The 18,612-nt window shown below is 35.3% G+C and overlaps 1 protein-coding gene and 1 non-coding gene across 2 annotated transcripts; both read left to right on the top strand.

The window, feature by feature from the left end:
• The first annotated feature begins 3,781 nt into the window (after positions 1-3,781).
• LOC136201583 (small nucleolar RNA R71) lies at positions 3,782-3,888 on the top strand. The gene has a single exon (XR_010673931.1). It is a non-coding gene; the product is annotated as a small nucleolar RNA R71 (small nucleolar RNA).
• Positions 3,889-12,145: 8,257 nt separating this feature from the next.
• Positions 12,146-13,861, top strand: LOC136234937 (cytochrome P450 726A27-like). Its single transcript, XM_066024426.1, has 2 exons — positions 12,146-13,050; positions 13,117-13,861. The coding sequence occupies exons 1-2, from the start codon at positions 12,172-12,174 to the stop codon at positions 13,441-13,443; spliced, it is 1,206 nt and encodes a 401-aa protein (XP_065880498.1). The 5' UTR covers positions 12,146-12,171; the 3' UTR covers positions 13,444-13,861.
• The last annotated feature ends 4,751 nt before the right edge of the window (positions 13,862-18,612 follow it).

Genomic DNA, 18,612 nt, shown 5'->3' with positions numbered 1-18,612 from the left:
AAAAGGTCCCATGAAATCTATTCCCCACATATCGAAGACTTCAACTTCTAATATAGTTGTGAGGGGCATCTCATCTTTCCTTCCTAGATTTCCTGTTCTTTGGCACTTATCACAATGAGTAATAAATGAACGAACGTCTTTAAACATCGTAGGCTAAAAGAAACCACATTCAAATATTCTAGTTGATGTCTTGTTAGCTCCATTATGTCCTCCATAAGAGCTAGAATGGCATTCCGACATTATGGATTCATATTCATTTTCACCAATGCATCTCCTAATTATCCCGTCACCACAAGTCTTGAACAAAAAAGGATCTTCCCAAAAATACTGTTTAATGTCGAAGAAAAATTTCTTCTTTTGTTGGAAATTTAATCCTTCCGGAACAATATTGGCTGCAAGATAATTAGCAATATCTGCATACCATGGTGACATGACGCTTTTCATTTGAAAGAGATGTTCATCAGGGAAATCATCTCGTATACCGTTAGTTTCACCTATGGGACCGTTCTCATCTTCAAGTCTCAATAGATGATCGGCGACAAGGTTTTCTACTCCCTTTTTGTCTTTTATTTCTATATCAAATTCTTGTAACAATAAAACCCATCTAATTAGACGTGGTTTTTCATCCTTTTTAGCAAATAAATATCTTAATGCTGCATGATCAGTGTAAATAATAACTTTCGAACCTAACAAGTATGACCTGAACTTATCACACGCAAAAACTACAGCTAACATTTCTTTCTCAGTTGTGGTGTAGTTTAATTGTGCACCGAAAAGTGTGTGACTTGCATAATAAATGACATGAAGTTTCTTATCCTTCCTTTGTCCTAAAACACATCCGACAGCTAAATCATTTGCATCACACATAATTTCAAATGGTAAATCCCAATCGGGTTTAGCAATAATAGGTGCACTGACTAAAGCTGTTTTTAATGTTTCGAAAGCTTTAACGCAATCTTCATTAAAATCAAAGGTGGAATCTTTCATGAGTAGATTAGTGAGTGGTTTGGAAATTACAGAAAAATTCTTAATAAATCTTATGTAAAAACCGGCATGTCCTAAAAATGATCTTACTCCCTTAACAGTAGTTGGAGGGGGTAATTTTTCTATTACTGAAGTTTTTGCTCTATCCACTTCTAATCCTTTTTCATATATTTTGTGACCTAAAACAATTCATTCGTCAACCATGAAATGACATTTTTTCCAGTTTAATACCAAATTTGTTTCTTCACACCTAGACAAAACTTTATCCAAGTTTTCTAGGCACGAATCAAAAGAATCTCCATAAACTGAAAAATCGTCCATAAAAACTTCCATGATATCTTCAATGAAATCATTAAAAATCGTAGTCATACAACGTTGAAATGTTGCAGGTGCATTACATAAACCAAAGGGCATTCTTCTATATGCAAATGTTCCGTAAGGACATGTGAAGGTTGTTTTATTTTGGTCATCCGGGTAAATGTATATTTGAAAGAATCCGGAGTAACCATCTAGAAAACAGTAGAAAGCATGACCAGCTATCCTTTCGATCATTTGATCAATGAAAGGTAGAGGAAAATGATCTTTCCTAGTTGCTTTATTTAGATTTCTATAATCTATACAAACCCTCCAACCAGTGGTGGTTCGCGTAGGTATTAATTCACCTTCTTCATTCCTTACAACTGTTATGCCTCCCTTTTTAGGTACACAATGGATTGGACTAACCCATTCACTATCCGAGATAGGGTAAATGATTCCATTGTCCAGAAGTTTAGTAATCTCATTTTTGACTACTTCTTTCATATTCGGATTTAGGCGTCTTTGCCTATCCGCTTTAGGTGGCTTATCTTCTTCTAAGTGGATTCTGTGCATTACAATGCTAGGATTAATACATTTTAAGTCTGAAATTTTCCAACCCATACTTCCTACAATATTTCTAACAACTTCTTTCAATTTCTCTTCTTGGACTTGTGTTAATTTGTTAGAGATAATTATAGGTAGAGAATCGCCTTCACCTAAGAAAGCGTACCTCAAATGACTTGGTAATTCTTTAAGTTCTAATTTAGGTGGAACTATAATTGAAGGCGGAACTGGTCCATCTTCTCGAATCAAAGGTTCTGGGTCCTTATCTTCTAGTTCCTCACTCATTATAGGTTCTATTATTTCTTCTTTTTGAACAATGTCATTTACACATTCTTCAATTAAATCAAGTTTCATACAAGCGAAATCCTCCATAGGATATTTCATCGCTTGATTCATATCAAACTCAATCTTATCATCTCCTATTCTTAAAACTACTTTCCCTTCCGACACATCAACTAGAGCACGTCCCGTGTTCATGAACGGTCTACCAAAGATTAGCGGACAATTTATGTCATAAGCAAAATCTAAAATAACGAAATCGGTAGGAAAAATAAATTTGTCAACTTTAACTAAAACATCCTCAATTATACCGTATGGTCTTTTAGTGGTTTGATCCGCTAATTGCAAAACCATATTGGTACGTTTGATGTCTTCTTCTAAGCCTAACTTATTAAAAATGGATAATGGCATCAAGTTAATGCTTGCTCCTAAATCACAGAGACAACTGGGAAAATCAATATCTCCCAATTTACACAGAATGGTAAAACATCCGGGATCCTTGAGTTTAGTGGGAAAATTTCTTGACACAATCGAACTGCAATCTTCAGTTAGTGAAATGGATGAAATTCCTTCCCAACTGATTTTCTTTGAAATTAAATCTTTGAGGAATTTACCATAATTGGGAATTTGCGTAATCGCATCCATAAATGTTAAATTAATATGCAAATTCTTAAGTTTGTCTAAAAATGTTAAAAGTTGTTTGTCATAGTCCTTATTGCGGACTTTGTGTGGAAAAGGTGCTTTGGGTACAAAAGTTTTTGTACTAGAGTCAATTGGTGCATCTTTTTGTTTTAATGTATCTTCTTTGGGCGTCGGTAAATTAGTTCCAAGTAAGGTCGAATTTCCGGGCATTTCCGGGTCTAAGTAATTTTTCCCTGAACGAAGAGTGATAGCCTTAACATGCTCTTTCGGATTTTCTTCCGTATGGCTTGGAAGACTTCCCTCTTTGCGGGATGGAATTGATTTAGCGAGTTGTCCAATTTGAATCTCCAAATTATGGATGCTAGATGATTGGTTTTTAATAAGCTGATCGAATTTATTCTCGATCCGTTTAAAACCATCGTCGTGATTACTTATTTTTCCGCTCATAGCATCAATAAATTTGTCGATTTTAGAAGATAAAGTGCTAATCGTATCTCTTGATTGATTTTGATAATTAGTAGTACGATTTTGATTAGCATTAGTATTATTATTATCTCTCCAGTTAAAGTTAGGATGATTTCTCCACCCAGGATTATATGTATTGGAATAAGGGTTATTATTTTGGTTTTGCCCTTGGACAAAATTTACCTGTTCAATTTCACTCATACCTTCGTAATCCACATCTGTTTGGATTGGCTTACCATTAGGATCACACGGTGCCATAAACCTATCAATTTTGTGCGATAAGGCAGAAAATTGAGCTTGCAACATCGCTACTGGATCAAGATTCACTATACCTTTAACTGATGATGTTGTTGAGGATAATGGTTTCGCTAATGGTACGTGTCCACGTTCTGCGGGCCACATACTGCTGTTGATTGCCATTTCCTCCAAAAGTTCTCTTGCTTGGGCAGATGTTTTCTTCATGAATAACCCTCCAGACATAGCGTCCAATGAACCTCTAGTTGTAGGATTTAGTCCATTATAAAATGTTTGCATTAAAAGTTCGGCGGGCAATTGGTGGTGTGGGCATAAACGTTGAAGTTCTTTAAAACGTTCCCAAGCCTCATAAAGAGTTTCATTATCATTTTGAGAAAAAGATGTTAACTCTTTAATGACTCTTGCGGTTTTTGCTAAAGGAAATTTTTTTGATAAAAACGCTTGGGCTAATTGTTTCCAAGTGGCAAATGATGCGGCTGGCATAGAAGTTAACCATTCTTTGGCTCGATCCTTCAAAGTAAAAGGAAAAAGGCGCAGTTTGATTGCTTCTGTAGTTACATCAGTAATTTTAAAAGTGTCACAAATTTCTAAGAAATTTGTCAAATGGGTATTAGGATTTTCGTTAGGTAACCCGTAAAATGGTACGTTATTTTGCAACATATTAAGCAACGCAGGCTTAATTTCAAATTGGTTTGCATTAATTTGGGGTCTAACTATACTGTTTGTTACACCGGCCACTCCTAAGTGTGGCCATAACTTCTGGCTCGGTAATTCTAGTTTTTATTGGGGTTTTGTTTTTCTTTTTTTTTCTTTCTTATTCTTTTTAAGAGTTCTTTCAATTTCTGGGTCAATAGGATCTGGTGACGTGCCCGAACTTCGAGAACTGCGCATGAACTTGAAATTTCGCACGAACCGAAACTACCTACAAAACAGAATTTGAAAAATAAATATGTTAGTAATTGAAAATAAATAAAATATAAAAGTTTGAATAAGTATGAATAAACCTAGATTCGTAATAAAACACAAAAAATTTAAAATTTTATCAAAAATTTTGGCGTTCCCCGGCAACGGCGCCAAAAACTTTGTTGAGCGATTTCCGCAAGTGCACGGTATACGCTTGTAGTAATAAAAGATATCGATCCCACAGGGAACGTTTTTCGAACAAAACTAATTTATAATCGGTTAAAGTTACTTTTAGGTTTATAATATGGAAAAATCGTTTAATCGGTTTTGGTTTTGAATTTGTTAGAATGAGAATTAGATTAGATTATGAAAACGTTAGAAAATACTCTGATTTAAGAATGAATTTGCAAGATAGGAACGTTTAGTACTTTTTAGAAAAGTAAACATATGTATTTATTTGCATTAAGCAAAGAAAACAACTTTAAACTTTATACGAATTATAAAGATGAAATAAATGATGGAACCTCTAATTAATTGGCTTTGAACATGACAAAACCCTTCCGGGATAGTTGCCCTTAATCAAATTAAAACTCTTTCGAGATAATAATTTGCCTAACTGTTCAATAAAGTTTCCTTGTAAAGATTTTGGATTAAATACGTTTTAATGAAAACACCAGCAGTCACTTTAGTGGATTGGTTACCATAAGTGCTGCATAAAAACCTATCGAATAGAACGAACTTTATTAGATGAAATATAAATTGATACAAGTTTACAGAGAACATGGAGCATGGAAACATTCGACGACTTGCAAGTGAACGGGTTGTCAATCCTTTCCTTGGGTTTCGTTAGAGTTTGTCAGGCTCAGGGGCGGATCCTCTACTCAATCTTCTCGTTGAATCTTCATAATAGAGACTGGGTCGGTCTACTACCAAAATGAAAACTAAACTGGAACAATGTCTAAACGCTACTAAACTTGTTATTATTGAATAAACAATGTGTGTACAACATATTGCTTTTTACAGAATCGAAATCTAACTTCTGAATCACTTGACTCGGAATTTCTGCATAAATTCTATACTAATCTCTTTTTTCTACATATCTTCAACTCTCCATCAACTCTTTATTTATAGATGTTGAAGAGTCTTGATTGAAGTGTTGTGTCCATTGTGAAGGATCGTGTCCGTTGCGAAAGGACGTCTTTATCCACCCGAACGATCGCGTTTCGTCGAAAACGAAAGTATGTAACTAGGCCTCTACAAACTCCTGCTCGTACCAAGAATATTAAATTCTCTACCGAGAATGGGGGAGCATCAATTGGTCTTCAAACGAAGGGAAGGAGAAGCTGAGGAACGTGTGTCGCGACCGTGAATATGGGGGCCGCGGTCGCGGCACGGAACGTTTTTTGGTTCTTCTGCTTTCGTTCGCGTCCTCGATTTGGCGTTATTAATTTCTGTCGTCTCCGACTCCTTTTGTAGGGTTTTTCTTCTGTTTTTGAGCTCTTTTCGTTCCTATTTGGATTTTACCAAATATTTACGTACCTTACGAGAAAGAAACATATTCGAGAGTAAAAGCTTTCTAAATAGTTATAAATAGCATAAATTCGTAGCAATATTGATGTAATTAACGATGATATTTTAGGTATATTTTGGGCTTAACACCTCACCAGCGAATTTCTAAACAACAGTCCTGGCTTCAGTCAAAACATCATTCAAAGGCCTTAATGTCATCATTTCATCCCAAACTTTCTTTTGTTTGGTGAAATACGCAGTCACTGACATAGATCCCTGCACAATTGAATGTAATTCCTGCTTCAAGTGAAAACATAACACTCTATCATTTTCACTGAATCTCTGTTTGAGTTCTATCCACAATTCCCTAGCCGTTATCACATAATGAAATCCTTCAAAGAATTCCTTTGAAATACAATTCACAATCCAAGTGAAAACCATACTATCAATCTCTTCCCAACATGTACGAGCTGGTGTACCTTGTTCCGGCTCCAGATCTGCTTTGAGGATGAAATCGATCTTGCATTTGGCACGCAGAGCTCGAATCATAGCATGGCTCTAGGGAATGTAGTTTTTACCAGTAAGAGGTGTAGTTACAAGAATCAAACCTGGATTATCATGATGCGATCCGATTCGATTCATTGTATCATTTCGATCTATCTCCATCTCTGAATCAGTTGATTCTTCGAAGAAATCTGAGTGAGTTTGTTCCTGAGAACTTTGATCTTCAGAGTCGCTACTTTCACCCTCGTCTTCACTGTATTCCTTCAGATCTGAGTGAGTTTGTTCCTGAGAACTTTGATCTTCAGAGTCGCTGCTTTCGCCATCGTCTTCACTGTATTCCTTCACAATCTGGCGATATGATTTCACCATAGATGAATTGCGTAGATCGAAATCCTTCGCTCTGATACCATGAACAAATTGGGGCTAGAAAACATTTCTGATAGATTGATATTTCTCACTGCTAAAACTTACAAAGAAAGCCTCTTATATAGGCAAAACAGAAACAACACACGTGTGAAGTGTGCTGATGTGGAAAACCACTTACAAAGGATAAAAAGTAAAATAACCATTGTGATGAAAATTTAACTGTATGCTGTAATTCCAACAGAAAGTCATAAAAAAGGTGAACTAATAGTGTTCAAGTAAATCAAACTTTTTTATATTAAAAAATGTTTGGCAACCTTGAAGCAAGGTTACCAATAATTGGCAACCTTTTGGCACCCACCATCACTCCAATAGTAAAAGTTACCAAACTAAATGCCACATCAGCTGACACTCTTTTGGGCACCCTCTATTGGAGATGCTCTTAGTGTCTTTTAACTTCTTTTTTATTAATAATTTATTATTGAGTAGTCTCTCTCCTCACACTAGTGATAAATATAACAATAAATAATAACCTTAATAATGAAATAATAAATAAGGAGTGAATATAAAGAGTATTATTGGAGATGATATATCTTAGTTACTCTTAAATCATTAAGAATCAATTATTTATATTTTTTTTAGGGAGTGTACTAAGAGTCTCTTGGAGATGCTCTTATTCTCGTATAGGTAGAGTTTATCTACAAAACTGAAAACTCCATCCCTTATCAAGGAGACAAACGTTTATCTTTAGAAAACCACTAAAAAAAATGACCAAAATTTCTTAATTACTATCATTATTTAGAAAATTATACACAAATTAGCTATGACTCACTATACAACTTGCACATTCCGTGCTGGAAACATTGCATTCCAAATTAAGGAATAATTTTCCATTAAAACTAGGGTAATTAATTTATTAGTCTCTATATTTTGACAAAACATACTGTTTAGTCTCTGTATTTTCAAAAACACATGGTAAGGTCCCTAACTTTTTTCTCAGTGAACTGTTTAGTCCTTTTGTCTGTTTGTTAGATTTTTTACCGTTTATGACTTCGGAAATGACTAAATCACCCTTTACTATTTACCTTCAAACTTCAGAAGAGGAAATCCAATTTAGAAAAAGAAGCTACTTGTATGGAGAACAAGAAAAAAATAGACTCAATGCTTACGAATTTAAACGATTAAGAAGAAAATATCAAGAAAAAGAACACTCAAAGTTGATTTCAGATGCACATGCATTGGAGTTTAAAGGAAAGGAAAAGAAGAACGCAAATCCAAATTGACTAACAGAATCTTCATGAGAGTCTAACGGCAGGGACTAAACAGTTCACCAAGAAAAACGTTAGGGACTAAACAGTTCACCGAAACTACCCGTTACCCGTCAGAGAAAAACGTTAGGGACTAAACAGTTCACCGAAAAAAACGTTAAGGACTTTACCGTGTGTTTTTGAAAATACAGGGACTAAACAGTGTGTTTTATTATATATCTAATAAATTAACTACCCTTAAAACTATAAAGACATATTATCTTTTTTTTTATGTTCTAATTTTCTAATATTCAAGGACATCTATGGCCCTAAATTAGTAGTTATTTGCATAAAAATATTATCAGATAAATATATATTTTTTTTACATAATCATATTTGTTATTTATTTATAATTAAGGTTTTTTACTTTATTTTATATACAAATATATTTTGGCTTATTTATAATTAAGGCTTTTACTTTTTTATGTAAATATTATTAAGGCTTTTTGTTACTATGAAAAATCGAGTCTTAAATAAATTCTTTAAACTTTACGTAAATCTTCTATTTGTAGATATAATTTATGTAAAGTTTAAACTTAATTTACATAACGTATTGCAACACATCGTAACAATAACGTAACGTAACTTATTGTAACACAATGCAACGTAACATAACATAATACAACGTAATGCAATGCAATGCAACGTAACATAACGTAATGTGATGCAAGGCAACGCAACGTAACGTAATGCAACATAATGCAACGCATAGCAACGCAACGTAATGCAACGTAACGGAACATAACGAATGCAACACATCACAATGCAGCGCAACATAACGCAACGAATGCAACGCAACATAAACGTAACGATTTGCAACGCAACATAACGTAACGTAACATAACGAAGGACAACACAACGTAACGTAACATAACGTAACATAACTTCATGTGAGATAACGTAAAATGACGTAAAGTAACGTACCTTAGCGTAACTTAACATCATGTAATTTAGCATAGCGTAACTTAACCTAACTTAGGGTAATGAGGCTAAGGCTCTGTTCTTTTTTACTTAAAGTAAATAAAATGAGCTGAACTGAACTTAATTGAATTGAAATTATTGAACTGAAATGATAAATTATATATATATAAATATAATATAATAAGTAAAGGTAAATTATATATATAATGATAAATAATAAATTATATATAAATAATTATTATTATAATAATTAATAATAAACTATATATAATAAATTATAAATTATATATAAATAATTATAAGTATAATAAATAATGATGAATTATATATAAAATGCTAAATTATAAACAATATATATATATATATATATATAATTGTAATTATAATAAATAATGATAAATTATATATATAATAAATTATATATAAATAATGATGAATTATATATAATTCTTTTTGTTTGTTCTCCTTCCTCTTCTTTTGTTCAAACACTCACTTTTTTCCTTTTTTAATATATTACGGATTTGACGGCTCTTGGGCCATAGGTACTCACCCTCACCCCGTTCTAGTTCTGTCTCGTCCCAATTTCTATAAAAAAATTATAATACATAATGATGAATTATATATAAATAATGCTAAATTAGAAATGTTATATAAGTTATAATAAATTACATATAAATAATTATAATTATAATAAATAATGATAAATTACTGAACTTAACTTAACTCAACTGTCGTCATAGTCTATTATCGTCGTAGTCTGTAGAGCCCTGAGGATTTTTTTAACATGAAGAGTGGTGTTTGTTATACCATTGTAATCTTTAAGAAGTAGATACTTGAATCCTCTTGGCATTAGTTGACTCGCGATCTCCGTAATAAGAGGAGTATCCAAATCCGTTGTCTCTGGTACTATTGACTCCAACCCTTAATCTTTCATAGCATGCCGAAGCTCTTTCCTTATGAGATTGTAAATTTTCTTCCTTTAGAGAATTATCTTCCACCTTCGGCCTTGGCACCAGCCTTTGCTTTCTTTGTTCTGGAGACCTAGAAAGCTCCAACATCTTTTTGTGTGCTTTTGTAATAGTGAATCGAGGATTTGGTGGAATCATGACTAACACCTCGATGTTTCTTTAGGAATCTAGAACATTGAGGCTTAGGAATCTACTTGGGACCTGAAGGTGACCGATATCGTCTTTGATGTGAAGGTCTGACCGGTTTTTCTTTGAGATCTTCCATGGATTATTTCTGGCTGAGACTCCTCTGAAAATCCTCTTTTCTTCGGACACATTCGGACGTCATGATGTCTTGTAGAACAAGTCGTTGAACCGTGCCAATCTCCATATCTACTAGTTTCTCTTACTTCCTTTAACTCTATTCGCATAACTTCCATCTGAGTTGCATGCTCCACTCTAAGGATGTTCATGGCCTTTTGAACAGAGCCAATGTTATATATTAATTGCTTCATCAGACCATTTACAAACCGACGCTGCTCGTGATCTAGTGATCCTAAACAAGCATCAATCCTCTGATCTAGGGCTGGAGAGATATGCAACGGTTTTGTGTAGATGAGCCATTTTCACGACGATCGTCCACACTTGCCGCACCAAATGATGTCTTCAATCATGAATACAATCTTCGAACTACTTTCCGGTGATCTGAAATCACCATAAACGGTCAGGAAAGGGCCGTAATCTGGCGTTCCCTCTCTAATGCTTAAGTTAGAAGTGTTTTTAGGAATAAGAAGTGACTTGAAAGCAATTAGTGAATAGTTAAATAGTGAATGTACTTGGAGCACGGTTTCCAAAGCTATTTATAGATAATTACATACCTAAAGTGTAATGTACTTTACACGTATCAGCTCCTGATTGGGTTCAGCCAATCACCTTTCAACGTGTAGACCATTGATTAGGTTCGGACTCTAATCCCTTTATGTCACTCCGTAATTTCTGGTGTGATCTAGGGATTAGGAGCATGGCCTTGAAGTCTGAAACTCCATTAGTCTAGGTGTGAATTTACATGTCTTCTTCTTGAAACTTCTTATTTAACCGTCCCCATCAGCTTATTTCGATATGGGCCCTGGCTTAAGGCTACTAAAATGATTTGGGTTGGTCTTCGTTCCGGTCTTATTGTATTGATCCTTATAACATTAGTTGTTCAATAATAAAATTTATCATCTCATGTGAGAGTAGCCAAAATTAGCAGAACTACATAAATATTACTACTTCCGTTTCATATTACATGTCTTTCTAGAGACTTTTTTTTTTGTTATATGAAACGGAATAAATTAGGCCTTGTTTAAAAAACCACTTAATTACTTAAATTAAAATGTTAAAAATAAGTGCGTTTGATAACGGTTGTTTACACCACTTAAATTTTCATCCCGCTGCTTTAAAAATGCACTCTGATTTTCACTGATAAGATGAAAACAAAAGATCATCAATTCCATTATACAAAATTAGGAAGACTTTTTTGCACACACATATCTGACATTGAAACTCTATTTATATTTATATAAGAATTCTATTTCAATATAGGCCATAAATAACTTATCTAATTCACTGCCATATATTTTCTTAACAAATAAAATCATTTTTCTTAACTTATCTAATTCTCTGCCATATACAACTTTCTGCTTCACTATTATTTGAAGAGAACCAAAAAAGGTTTGTTTCAGTACAATCAATATAAACACAAGAGGAAAAAAGGACAACACAAAATTTCACTTGAAGTTATGAAGTGCAAATTCAAGTCACACAAAAATATCCCATAACAACTAACATATACACAAATTCACAACCAAAATAATTATACCAAAAGACCATACGAAATAATTACACCTATGTTGCACAGACACGTTTTTAGTATTTTTATGTTCCCCGTCTGTTTCATATCAGTGTGTATCCTTGCAAAGAGAGTCGAGGAAGATAGTAGAGTTTGATTTCATTTCATTGACCGCTTCAAACTTTAATTATGCTTTGAAATCAACGGTGTACCATATTACAATATAAGTATGAGAGTTTTAGATATTTAGTTAAACACCTACTGTTTTACTTTTATAGCTGAAAAATAGGTTTTTCCAACACGAAACTATAAACCAAACGGACCCTACTTCGTTTTAGATTTTCTATAAAACCCACCCCTAAGTGTTACACAAAACAAGAAATCTTGTACTAATTCACCAATGGAAGACTTATTATCATTTTTCTCTCCAACCCTTTTAAGCTTGCTACTAATTCTAATTACCTTTTTCATTATCTGGAAGAAGAAATCCCAGACTTCAAATCAACCTCCACAGCCACCCAAGTTACCTTTCATCGGAAACCTCCACCAACTTATCTGTCCACTACCCCATCTCCGACTAGCAGAACTTGCCAAAATTTATGGACCTTTTATGCAGCTTCAACTTGGCCAAGTTACTGCAGTTGTTGTTTCTTCTCCAGAAGTTGCCAAACAACTCTTCAAAGATAATGACATCAAGGTTAGCAATAGATGTCGTGTCTCCGTAGCCGATATCCTTTTTTACGATTGCAAAGACATTGCTTTTGCTTCATATGGTGAAAATTGGAGACAAATGAGAAAAATTTGTATCTCAGAGTTGTTTAGTGCAAAAAGAGTGCAATCTTTTAGATCAATTAGGGAAGATGAAATATCAAATTTGATTACATCCATTAATTCAAAAGTTGGATCGCCAATCAACATGAGCGAGATGCTTTCTTCTTTGACGAATTCCATTGTAGCAAGAACAGTCATTGGCTGTAAAAGCGAAAACCAAGAAGCAGTTGTACAAATGATCAATCGAATTGTGAAGGCAATAGCAGGTTTCACTGTTCTTGATATGTTTCCTTCTCTTAAATTCATTCATGTAATCACTGGGATGAAATCTTCTCTTCTGAAATTGCATAAAGAAGCTGATCAATTGTTGGAAGACATCATTCAAGAAAATAAAAAAGAGTTAAAAAGAGGCCAAGGTGAAGGCAACAATCTTCTTAATGTTCTTTTGAAACTCCAATCAAATCCTGATTCTCCTTTAACTACAGATGGAATCAAAGCAATCACTCTGGTTAGTTTAATTTTATTACTAATTATTTTATTGATGATTATGCTCTAATTAGCAAAATGATTCTAGGACATGTTCATTGGCGCGACTGACACATCTGCTATAGTTTTAGAGTGGACAATGTCAGAACTGATGAAAAGCCCACAAATAATGAAAAAAGCGCAAGAAGAAGTAAGGAAGGTATGTGTTGAAAATGGAAAGCTCGATGAATCGGTTATTGATGAGCTAAAATTCTTAAAAGCAATAATTAAAGAGACCATGAGATTACATCCACCGGGACCAATAATTCCGAGGATGTTGGGAGAGGAATGTGAAATAAATGGGTATAATATAAAAGCCAAAACCGAAGTCCTTGTGAATATATGGGCAATCGGAAGGATCCTAATCATTGGATAGAACCGGAAAAGTTTAATCCAGAGAGATTTATCGGGAGTGAAGTTCATTATAAGAGTGTTAATTTCGAATTTATCCCATTCGGTGCTGGAAGGAGGATATGTCCTGGAATTCAGTTAGGCATTGCAAACCTTGAACTTCCTTTAGCAAAACTATTATGTGATTTCGATTGGCAACTTCCTAATCAAATGAAGCCAGAGAATCTTGATATGTCCGAGACTTTTTCACTTGCAATCAAAAGAAAAAATCAGCTCTACTTGATTCCTGTTGCAGTTAAATACCCTATGCTCGACTGAAAATCTTACCTAAATTATGTGTCTAAATGTGTGCTTTTTTTAAATCTTATATATATATATAGTTGCACTTCCTAGAATTAAACATCTACAAACTCAGTCATGAAATAAAAGTCTTCGTTGTACTCTTCTCTTCTGTTTATAATGATTTGTCCTATATTAATAATGTATTTGGTAGAAGCACCTTATATGAATCACATGTTGATAAAAGAGGGATTGGATTGGAAAATCTTTATTTTATTAAATTGAAATTGAAATTTTACAAATGATGTAGCAGTTTGTGGTGCGACTTCAAAGACCGATTTACTTACTACTCTATGAGGATCATTAGGTCGGGTGGTGTGAAGCTTTGTAGCTTAAGTCAGAAGAGAAAACGTGTTGCGGAAATCATTGACAAATTGAAAGCTAAAGCATAACACAAATAAAAAAAACGTCAGAATTTAACTAGGTTCAGCCAATATTGCCTACGTCTTCAGACGTTACGGAATAATATTTCATTAACCAAATATTACAATAAAGAAAGAAAGAGAAAACAACTAAGCCTTAAAATTAGAGGAGACAAGTTGTTGGATGTTTTAAACCTAAAGCCCAAAACCTAATATATAGTCTTCCAAACTCTAATATAATGGAGGGAATATAATGTCTTGGTGATTGTAGAAAAGGATATCGGATGCAGAGACACGACATCTATTGCTAACCTTGATGTCATTATCTTTGAAGAGTTGTTTGGCAACTTCTAGAGAAGAAACAACCACTGCTGTAACTTGGCCAAGTTGAAGCTGCATAAAAGGTACATAAATTTTGGCAAGTTTTGCTAGTCGGAGATGGGGTAGTGGACAGATAATTTGGTGTAGGTTTCCGATGAAAGGTAACTTGGGTGGCTGTTGTGGAGGTTGATTTGAAGTTTGGGATTTCTTCCAGTAACTAGAATTACTAGCAAGCTCAAAAGGGTTGGGGAGAAAAATGAGAATAAGTCCTCCATTGGAGAAAGGAAAGGAATAAATCCTCCATTCGAGCTCAAATTTTTGTTTTAGCTCGGGTTGTTTAGAAGTTGGTTTGTTTATGTGTTGCTCACGAGCCAACTCGTTTTTCTCGTTCAGTAGTTTAGCTCGGGAGTTGCTTATTTATTTTATTCACGAGCTTCCTTACGAGCAGCTCGTATATTTTGTTCACGAACCAAATGGGGTAAATTTCATCAATGGTGTACCACTTTTGCCTCGTTTCACACTTTGGTGTATAAGCTTCAATTTGTCTCACTAATATGTAGGAACTTATAGGTGACCTCCCACTTTGGTGTATGGCCGGTTAAAATGACCGGTCAACGCTAATCAACACGCCATGTCATCTTTTTTTCATCTCTCTCATTTTAAAATGTGGGACCCCTTAAATTGAAATGTCTAAAACCCCCCCTTATCTTCATCTTCTTTCCTACATTTCTTCTCTCTCTAATCTCTTTCTTCAAAGATTCAAGATCTGTATTTAATAAAGTCTTTTCATCTTCTTCCCTCATTTTTTCCTCTCTCTACTATATGTTTTTTTTGTTTTGTACACAGTCATCAACAAATCGATTGCTTTTAAAAATATCAGACAACAACGTAGATTAACAAAAAAAAAAAAAAAGTAAGATTGATGGCTTATTTCTATGGATCAAAGATTTGCAAGTCAATCTCCAAATACTCTCTTAATATCTACAAATGGAGAAACTTCAAAAGAATAAAACCCAAATTAGTATATAATTAGCCGAAATAATGAGGAGAAACCAATATGATATGAAAGTAAAGCCTTTTGGAACTTAGGTCGGTTGTGCATTGCTGCAAGAGGGTGAAACTCTCCTTTGGGTAGAACTCTATCTCCGGATAAAAAAGGACAGGTCCAGCAGACATGGAAGAAAGCAAGTAAATATAAATCCTTGTGTGGGTTTTTCTTCATCAAAATCAAGTTCAACCAGATATAAAAGATGAAAGGATAATCTCAAAGATGAAATTGATGTGTCGGTTTTGCCTTTTTAGATGCTTAGATTTGGGATTTAACAGGAGACTTATGTGGCTGCTTGAATCTAAATTAGATTTGGAATTTACATATTTTCTCTATTCTCTCATATTCTGTGGGCAACCAAACATAATTTATCCTGCTTTTCACTCTTTGACATTCAAATTCTATAGAAGGTAATAACCCAAGCCATTCAATCGTTGGATATTTAGGAAAAAATTGGTTCGAAATTGGTTTCAGAGAGAAGTTTTAGAGTGAGAAATTAAGAGAGAGAAGAGTTAATCCCAGGAGAGAGAATGAATTAAAGAAATAAAAATTAGGAGAGATTAGGGAAAACAATATTTTGATTAAGGGGTATAAAAGTAATTTAATAACAGGTGGGTCAAATTTAATTTTTAAAATATGAAAATTGATAGTGTCACGTTTGACCGGTGTTGACCGGTCATTTTAACCGACCATACACCAAAGTGGGAGGTCACATATAAGTTCGTACATATTAGTGAGACAAATTGAAGGTTGTACACCAAAGTGTGAAAATGAGTAAATGTTGTACACCATTGATGAAATTTACCCGAACCAAATGATATCAAATGAAATAATAGCATGTTTAGCAAGTGAAACAATACAATTTTACATGCTTAAACATTAAAATAAAAAATATTACAAGGAGAGAGAGAGACAAATGAAAAGATGAATGAGAGGAGGAGAAGTGAATGCGACGAAGATATGAAGGGATCACAAAGAAAAAAACCCTAAATCCCTTTCCTATCCTCCTAACTTAATTTATATTGTACTATAATATCAAATATATTAATTATAATTATTAAATATAAATAATATTCGATATTATTCATTGAGCTTATTTACGAAATTCTAACGAGGTTGTTAGTGAACATTATAATCGAGGTTATTCATGAACTTGTTCACAAGCCTATAACCGAGCCTGCCCGCGAGCTGTCATGCTGAAGCTCGGCTCGTTTACGATACGAGTCTCTAAATCATGTTTGCGAAATCGAACTTTTATCGAACCAACCACTAAACCGTTCATGAGTAGCTCGACTCATTTACAACCCTAGTGGTAAGAATAGACAGCGAAATAGATACTAACGGATACAGATTGAAGACGGTAAATGAAGGTTTTAATCGTAAACCATCAAAGATGTTCTTCTCTAGCTAAACTATAAGGAGTGAATCCCGATAACAAGGTATAAACTTTAGGTTCTCAAAGAGAATAATATTTCATTCATAAAAGTTGCCGTCATTCTTACAAAATGAGGGTTTAAATACTTCCCCTTAATGATAACAAAAGACAAGGATTACCCCTACTAGGGTTACAATAAGGCTATCCCTAAAAGGGTAAAATAGGTGATACGCCCCGATAAACAGTACATTGGTACAGGTACGGATTGTCAGGGTTGTTGGTGAATTACTTTGGGAGGAAGTAAGCCTAGAGATCCGCCCAGCTTGCGTACTCCTAGATTCGCCCAGCTTGCTTGTCTTGGGGGTCCGCCCTCCTAGTGCTTGTCTTGGGGATCCGCCCCTTTAGGTATAACCTCCGTGGGTCTGATGTCTGGGGATTCGCCAGAGCGCCTGTGATCAGTGATCTTAGTTAGGATGTCCGCATCATTCTCTCCTTCTTTAAAAGAACTCGGCACCGATTTGCCCTGTTTGAACTCCAAAGGACCATCCGGCTTCCATAGGCTAAGGTCACGGATGTTGAATGCTGGTGAGATTTTACCAAGCCAGTTCGGCAATGCTATATGATAGGCATTGGCATTGACCTTCTTGGTGATCTTATATGGCCCGTATTTCCTAGGCCGAAGTTTGCTACTTGCGGCGTTGGCGAGTCTCTCTTTGCCCAAATATACCATAACCTCATCCCCGACTTCAAACTGTAGGTCCCTGCGGTGCTCATCCGCCTGAGCCTTTAATTTCTGATTTCTCTCCTCAAGAGTCTCTCTCACCTCTTGGTGCATCTGTACATAATCCTTGGCCAGCTGGTTGGCAGTCACATTTCCTTTAGGAAAATGGGCTATATCAAGGACGTGATTCGGGGTCTTTGTGTATACCACCTCAAATCGAGATCTCCCGGTTCCCGAATGTACAGAGCCGTTGTAGGCGAACTCAGCTTGGGCTAGAACCACATCCCACATCCTGGGCTTATCCTTACACTTGCTGCGCAGTAAGTTTCCCAAGGTTCTATTGACCACTTCTGTCTGTCCGTCTGTTTGAGGGTGGGCGGTGGTACTAAACTTCAGAGACGTATCGAACAAGGCCCATAATGTTCGCCAGAAGTGACTGAGGAACTTCGTATCACGATCCGAGACAATGCTCTTAGGTACGCCATGTAGCCTGATAATCTCTTTGAAGAATAGCTTAGCAGTCGCTGAGGCATCATTAGTCTTGCGACATGGTATGAAGTGAGCCATCTTTGAAAACCGATCAACCATGATAAAGATGGAATCCATGCCCCTCTGAGTTCTGGGTAATCCTAGGACAAAGTCCATGGACAGATCTTCCCATATGGTCTCTGGCACAGGCAAAGGTAACTGCAAGCCCGCATTTGTAGTGCGTCCCTTAGCGGTCTGGCAAACATATCATCGTTCTACTAGGTAGGCAACAACTCTCCTCATCTTAGGCCAGAAATAGCGGGAACTCACTGCTTCATATGTCTTATCTCGCCCAAAATGCCCTCCCAGGGATCCGCCATGTAGATCCCGAACAACCTTCTCGCGAATGGAAGTGCAAGGTAGGCAAAGTTGGTTGCCCCTCATGAGATACTCATCCATCAGGTGATACGCTCCATCTCCATGCTGGTTTTTACACTTTTCCCAGATACTACCAAAATCAGGATCCGCCACGTATTCTCCTCGGATGTGTTCAAAACAAT

Source organism: Euphorbia lathyris, chromosome 7 (genome assembly GCF_963576675.1).
Source record: "Euphorbia lathyris chromosome 7, ddEupLath1.1, whole genome shotgun sequence".
NCBI lineage: Eukaryota > Viridiplantae > Streptophyta > Magnoliopsida > Malpighiales > Euphorbiaceae > Euphorbia > Euphorbia lathyris.
This window is presented reverse-complemented; position numbering and strand designations above follow the sequence as displayed.

Excerpts from the sequence above, each read along its gene's own strand:
- LOC136234937 (XM_066024426.1), top strand. The coding sequence starts at position 12,172 with ATGGAAGACTTATTATCATTTTTCTCTCCAACCCTTTTAAGCTTGCTA. Across the intron at positions 13,051-13,116 it reads GAATCAAAGCAATCACTCTG|GACATGTTCATTGGCGCGAC; the intron begins GTTAGTTTAATT and ends AAATGATTCTAG.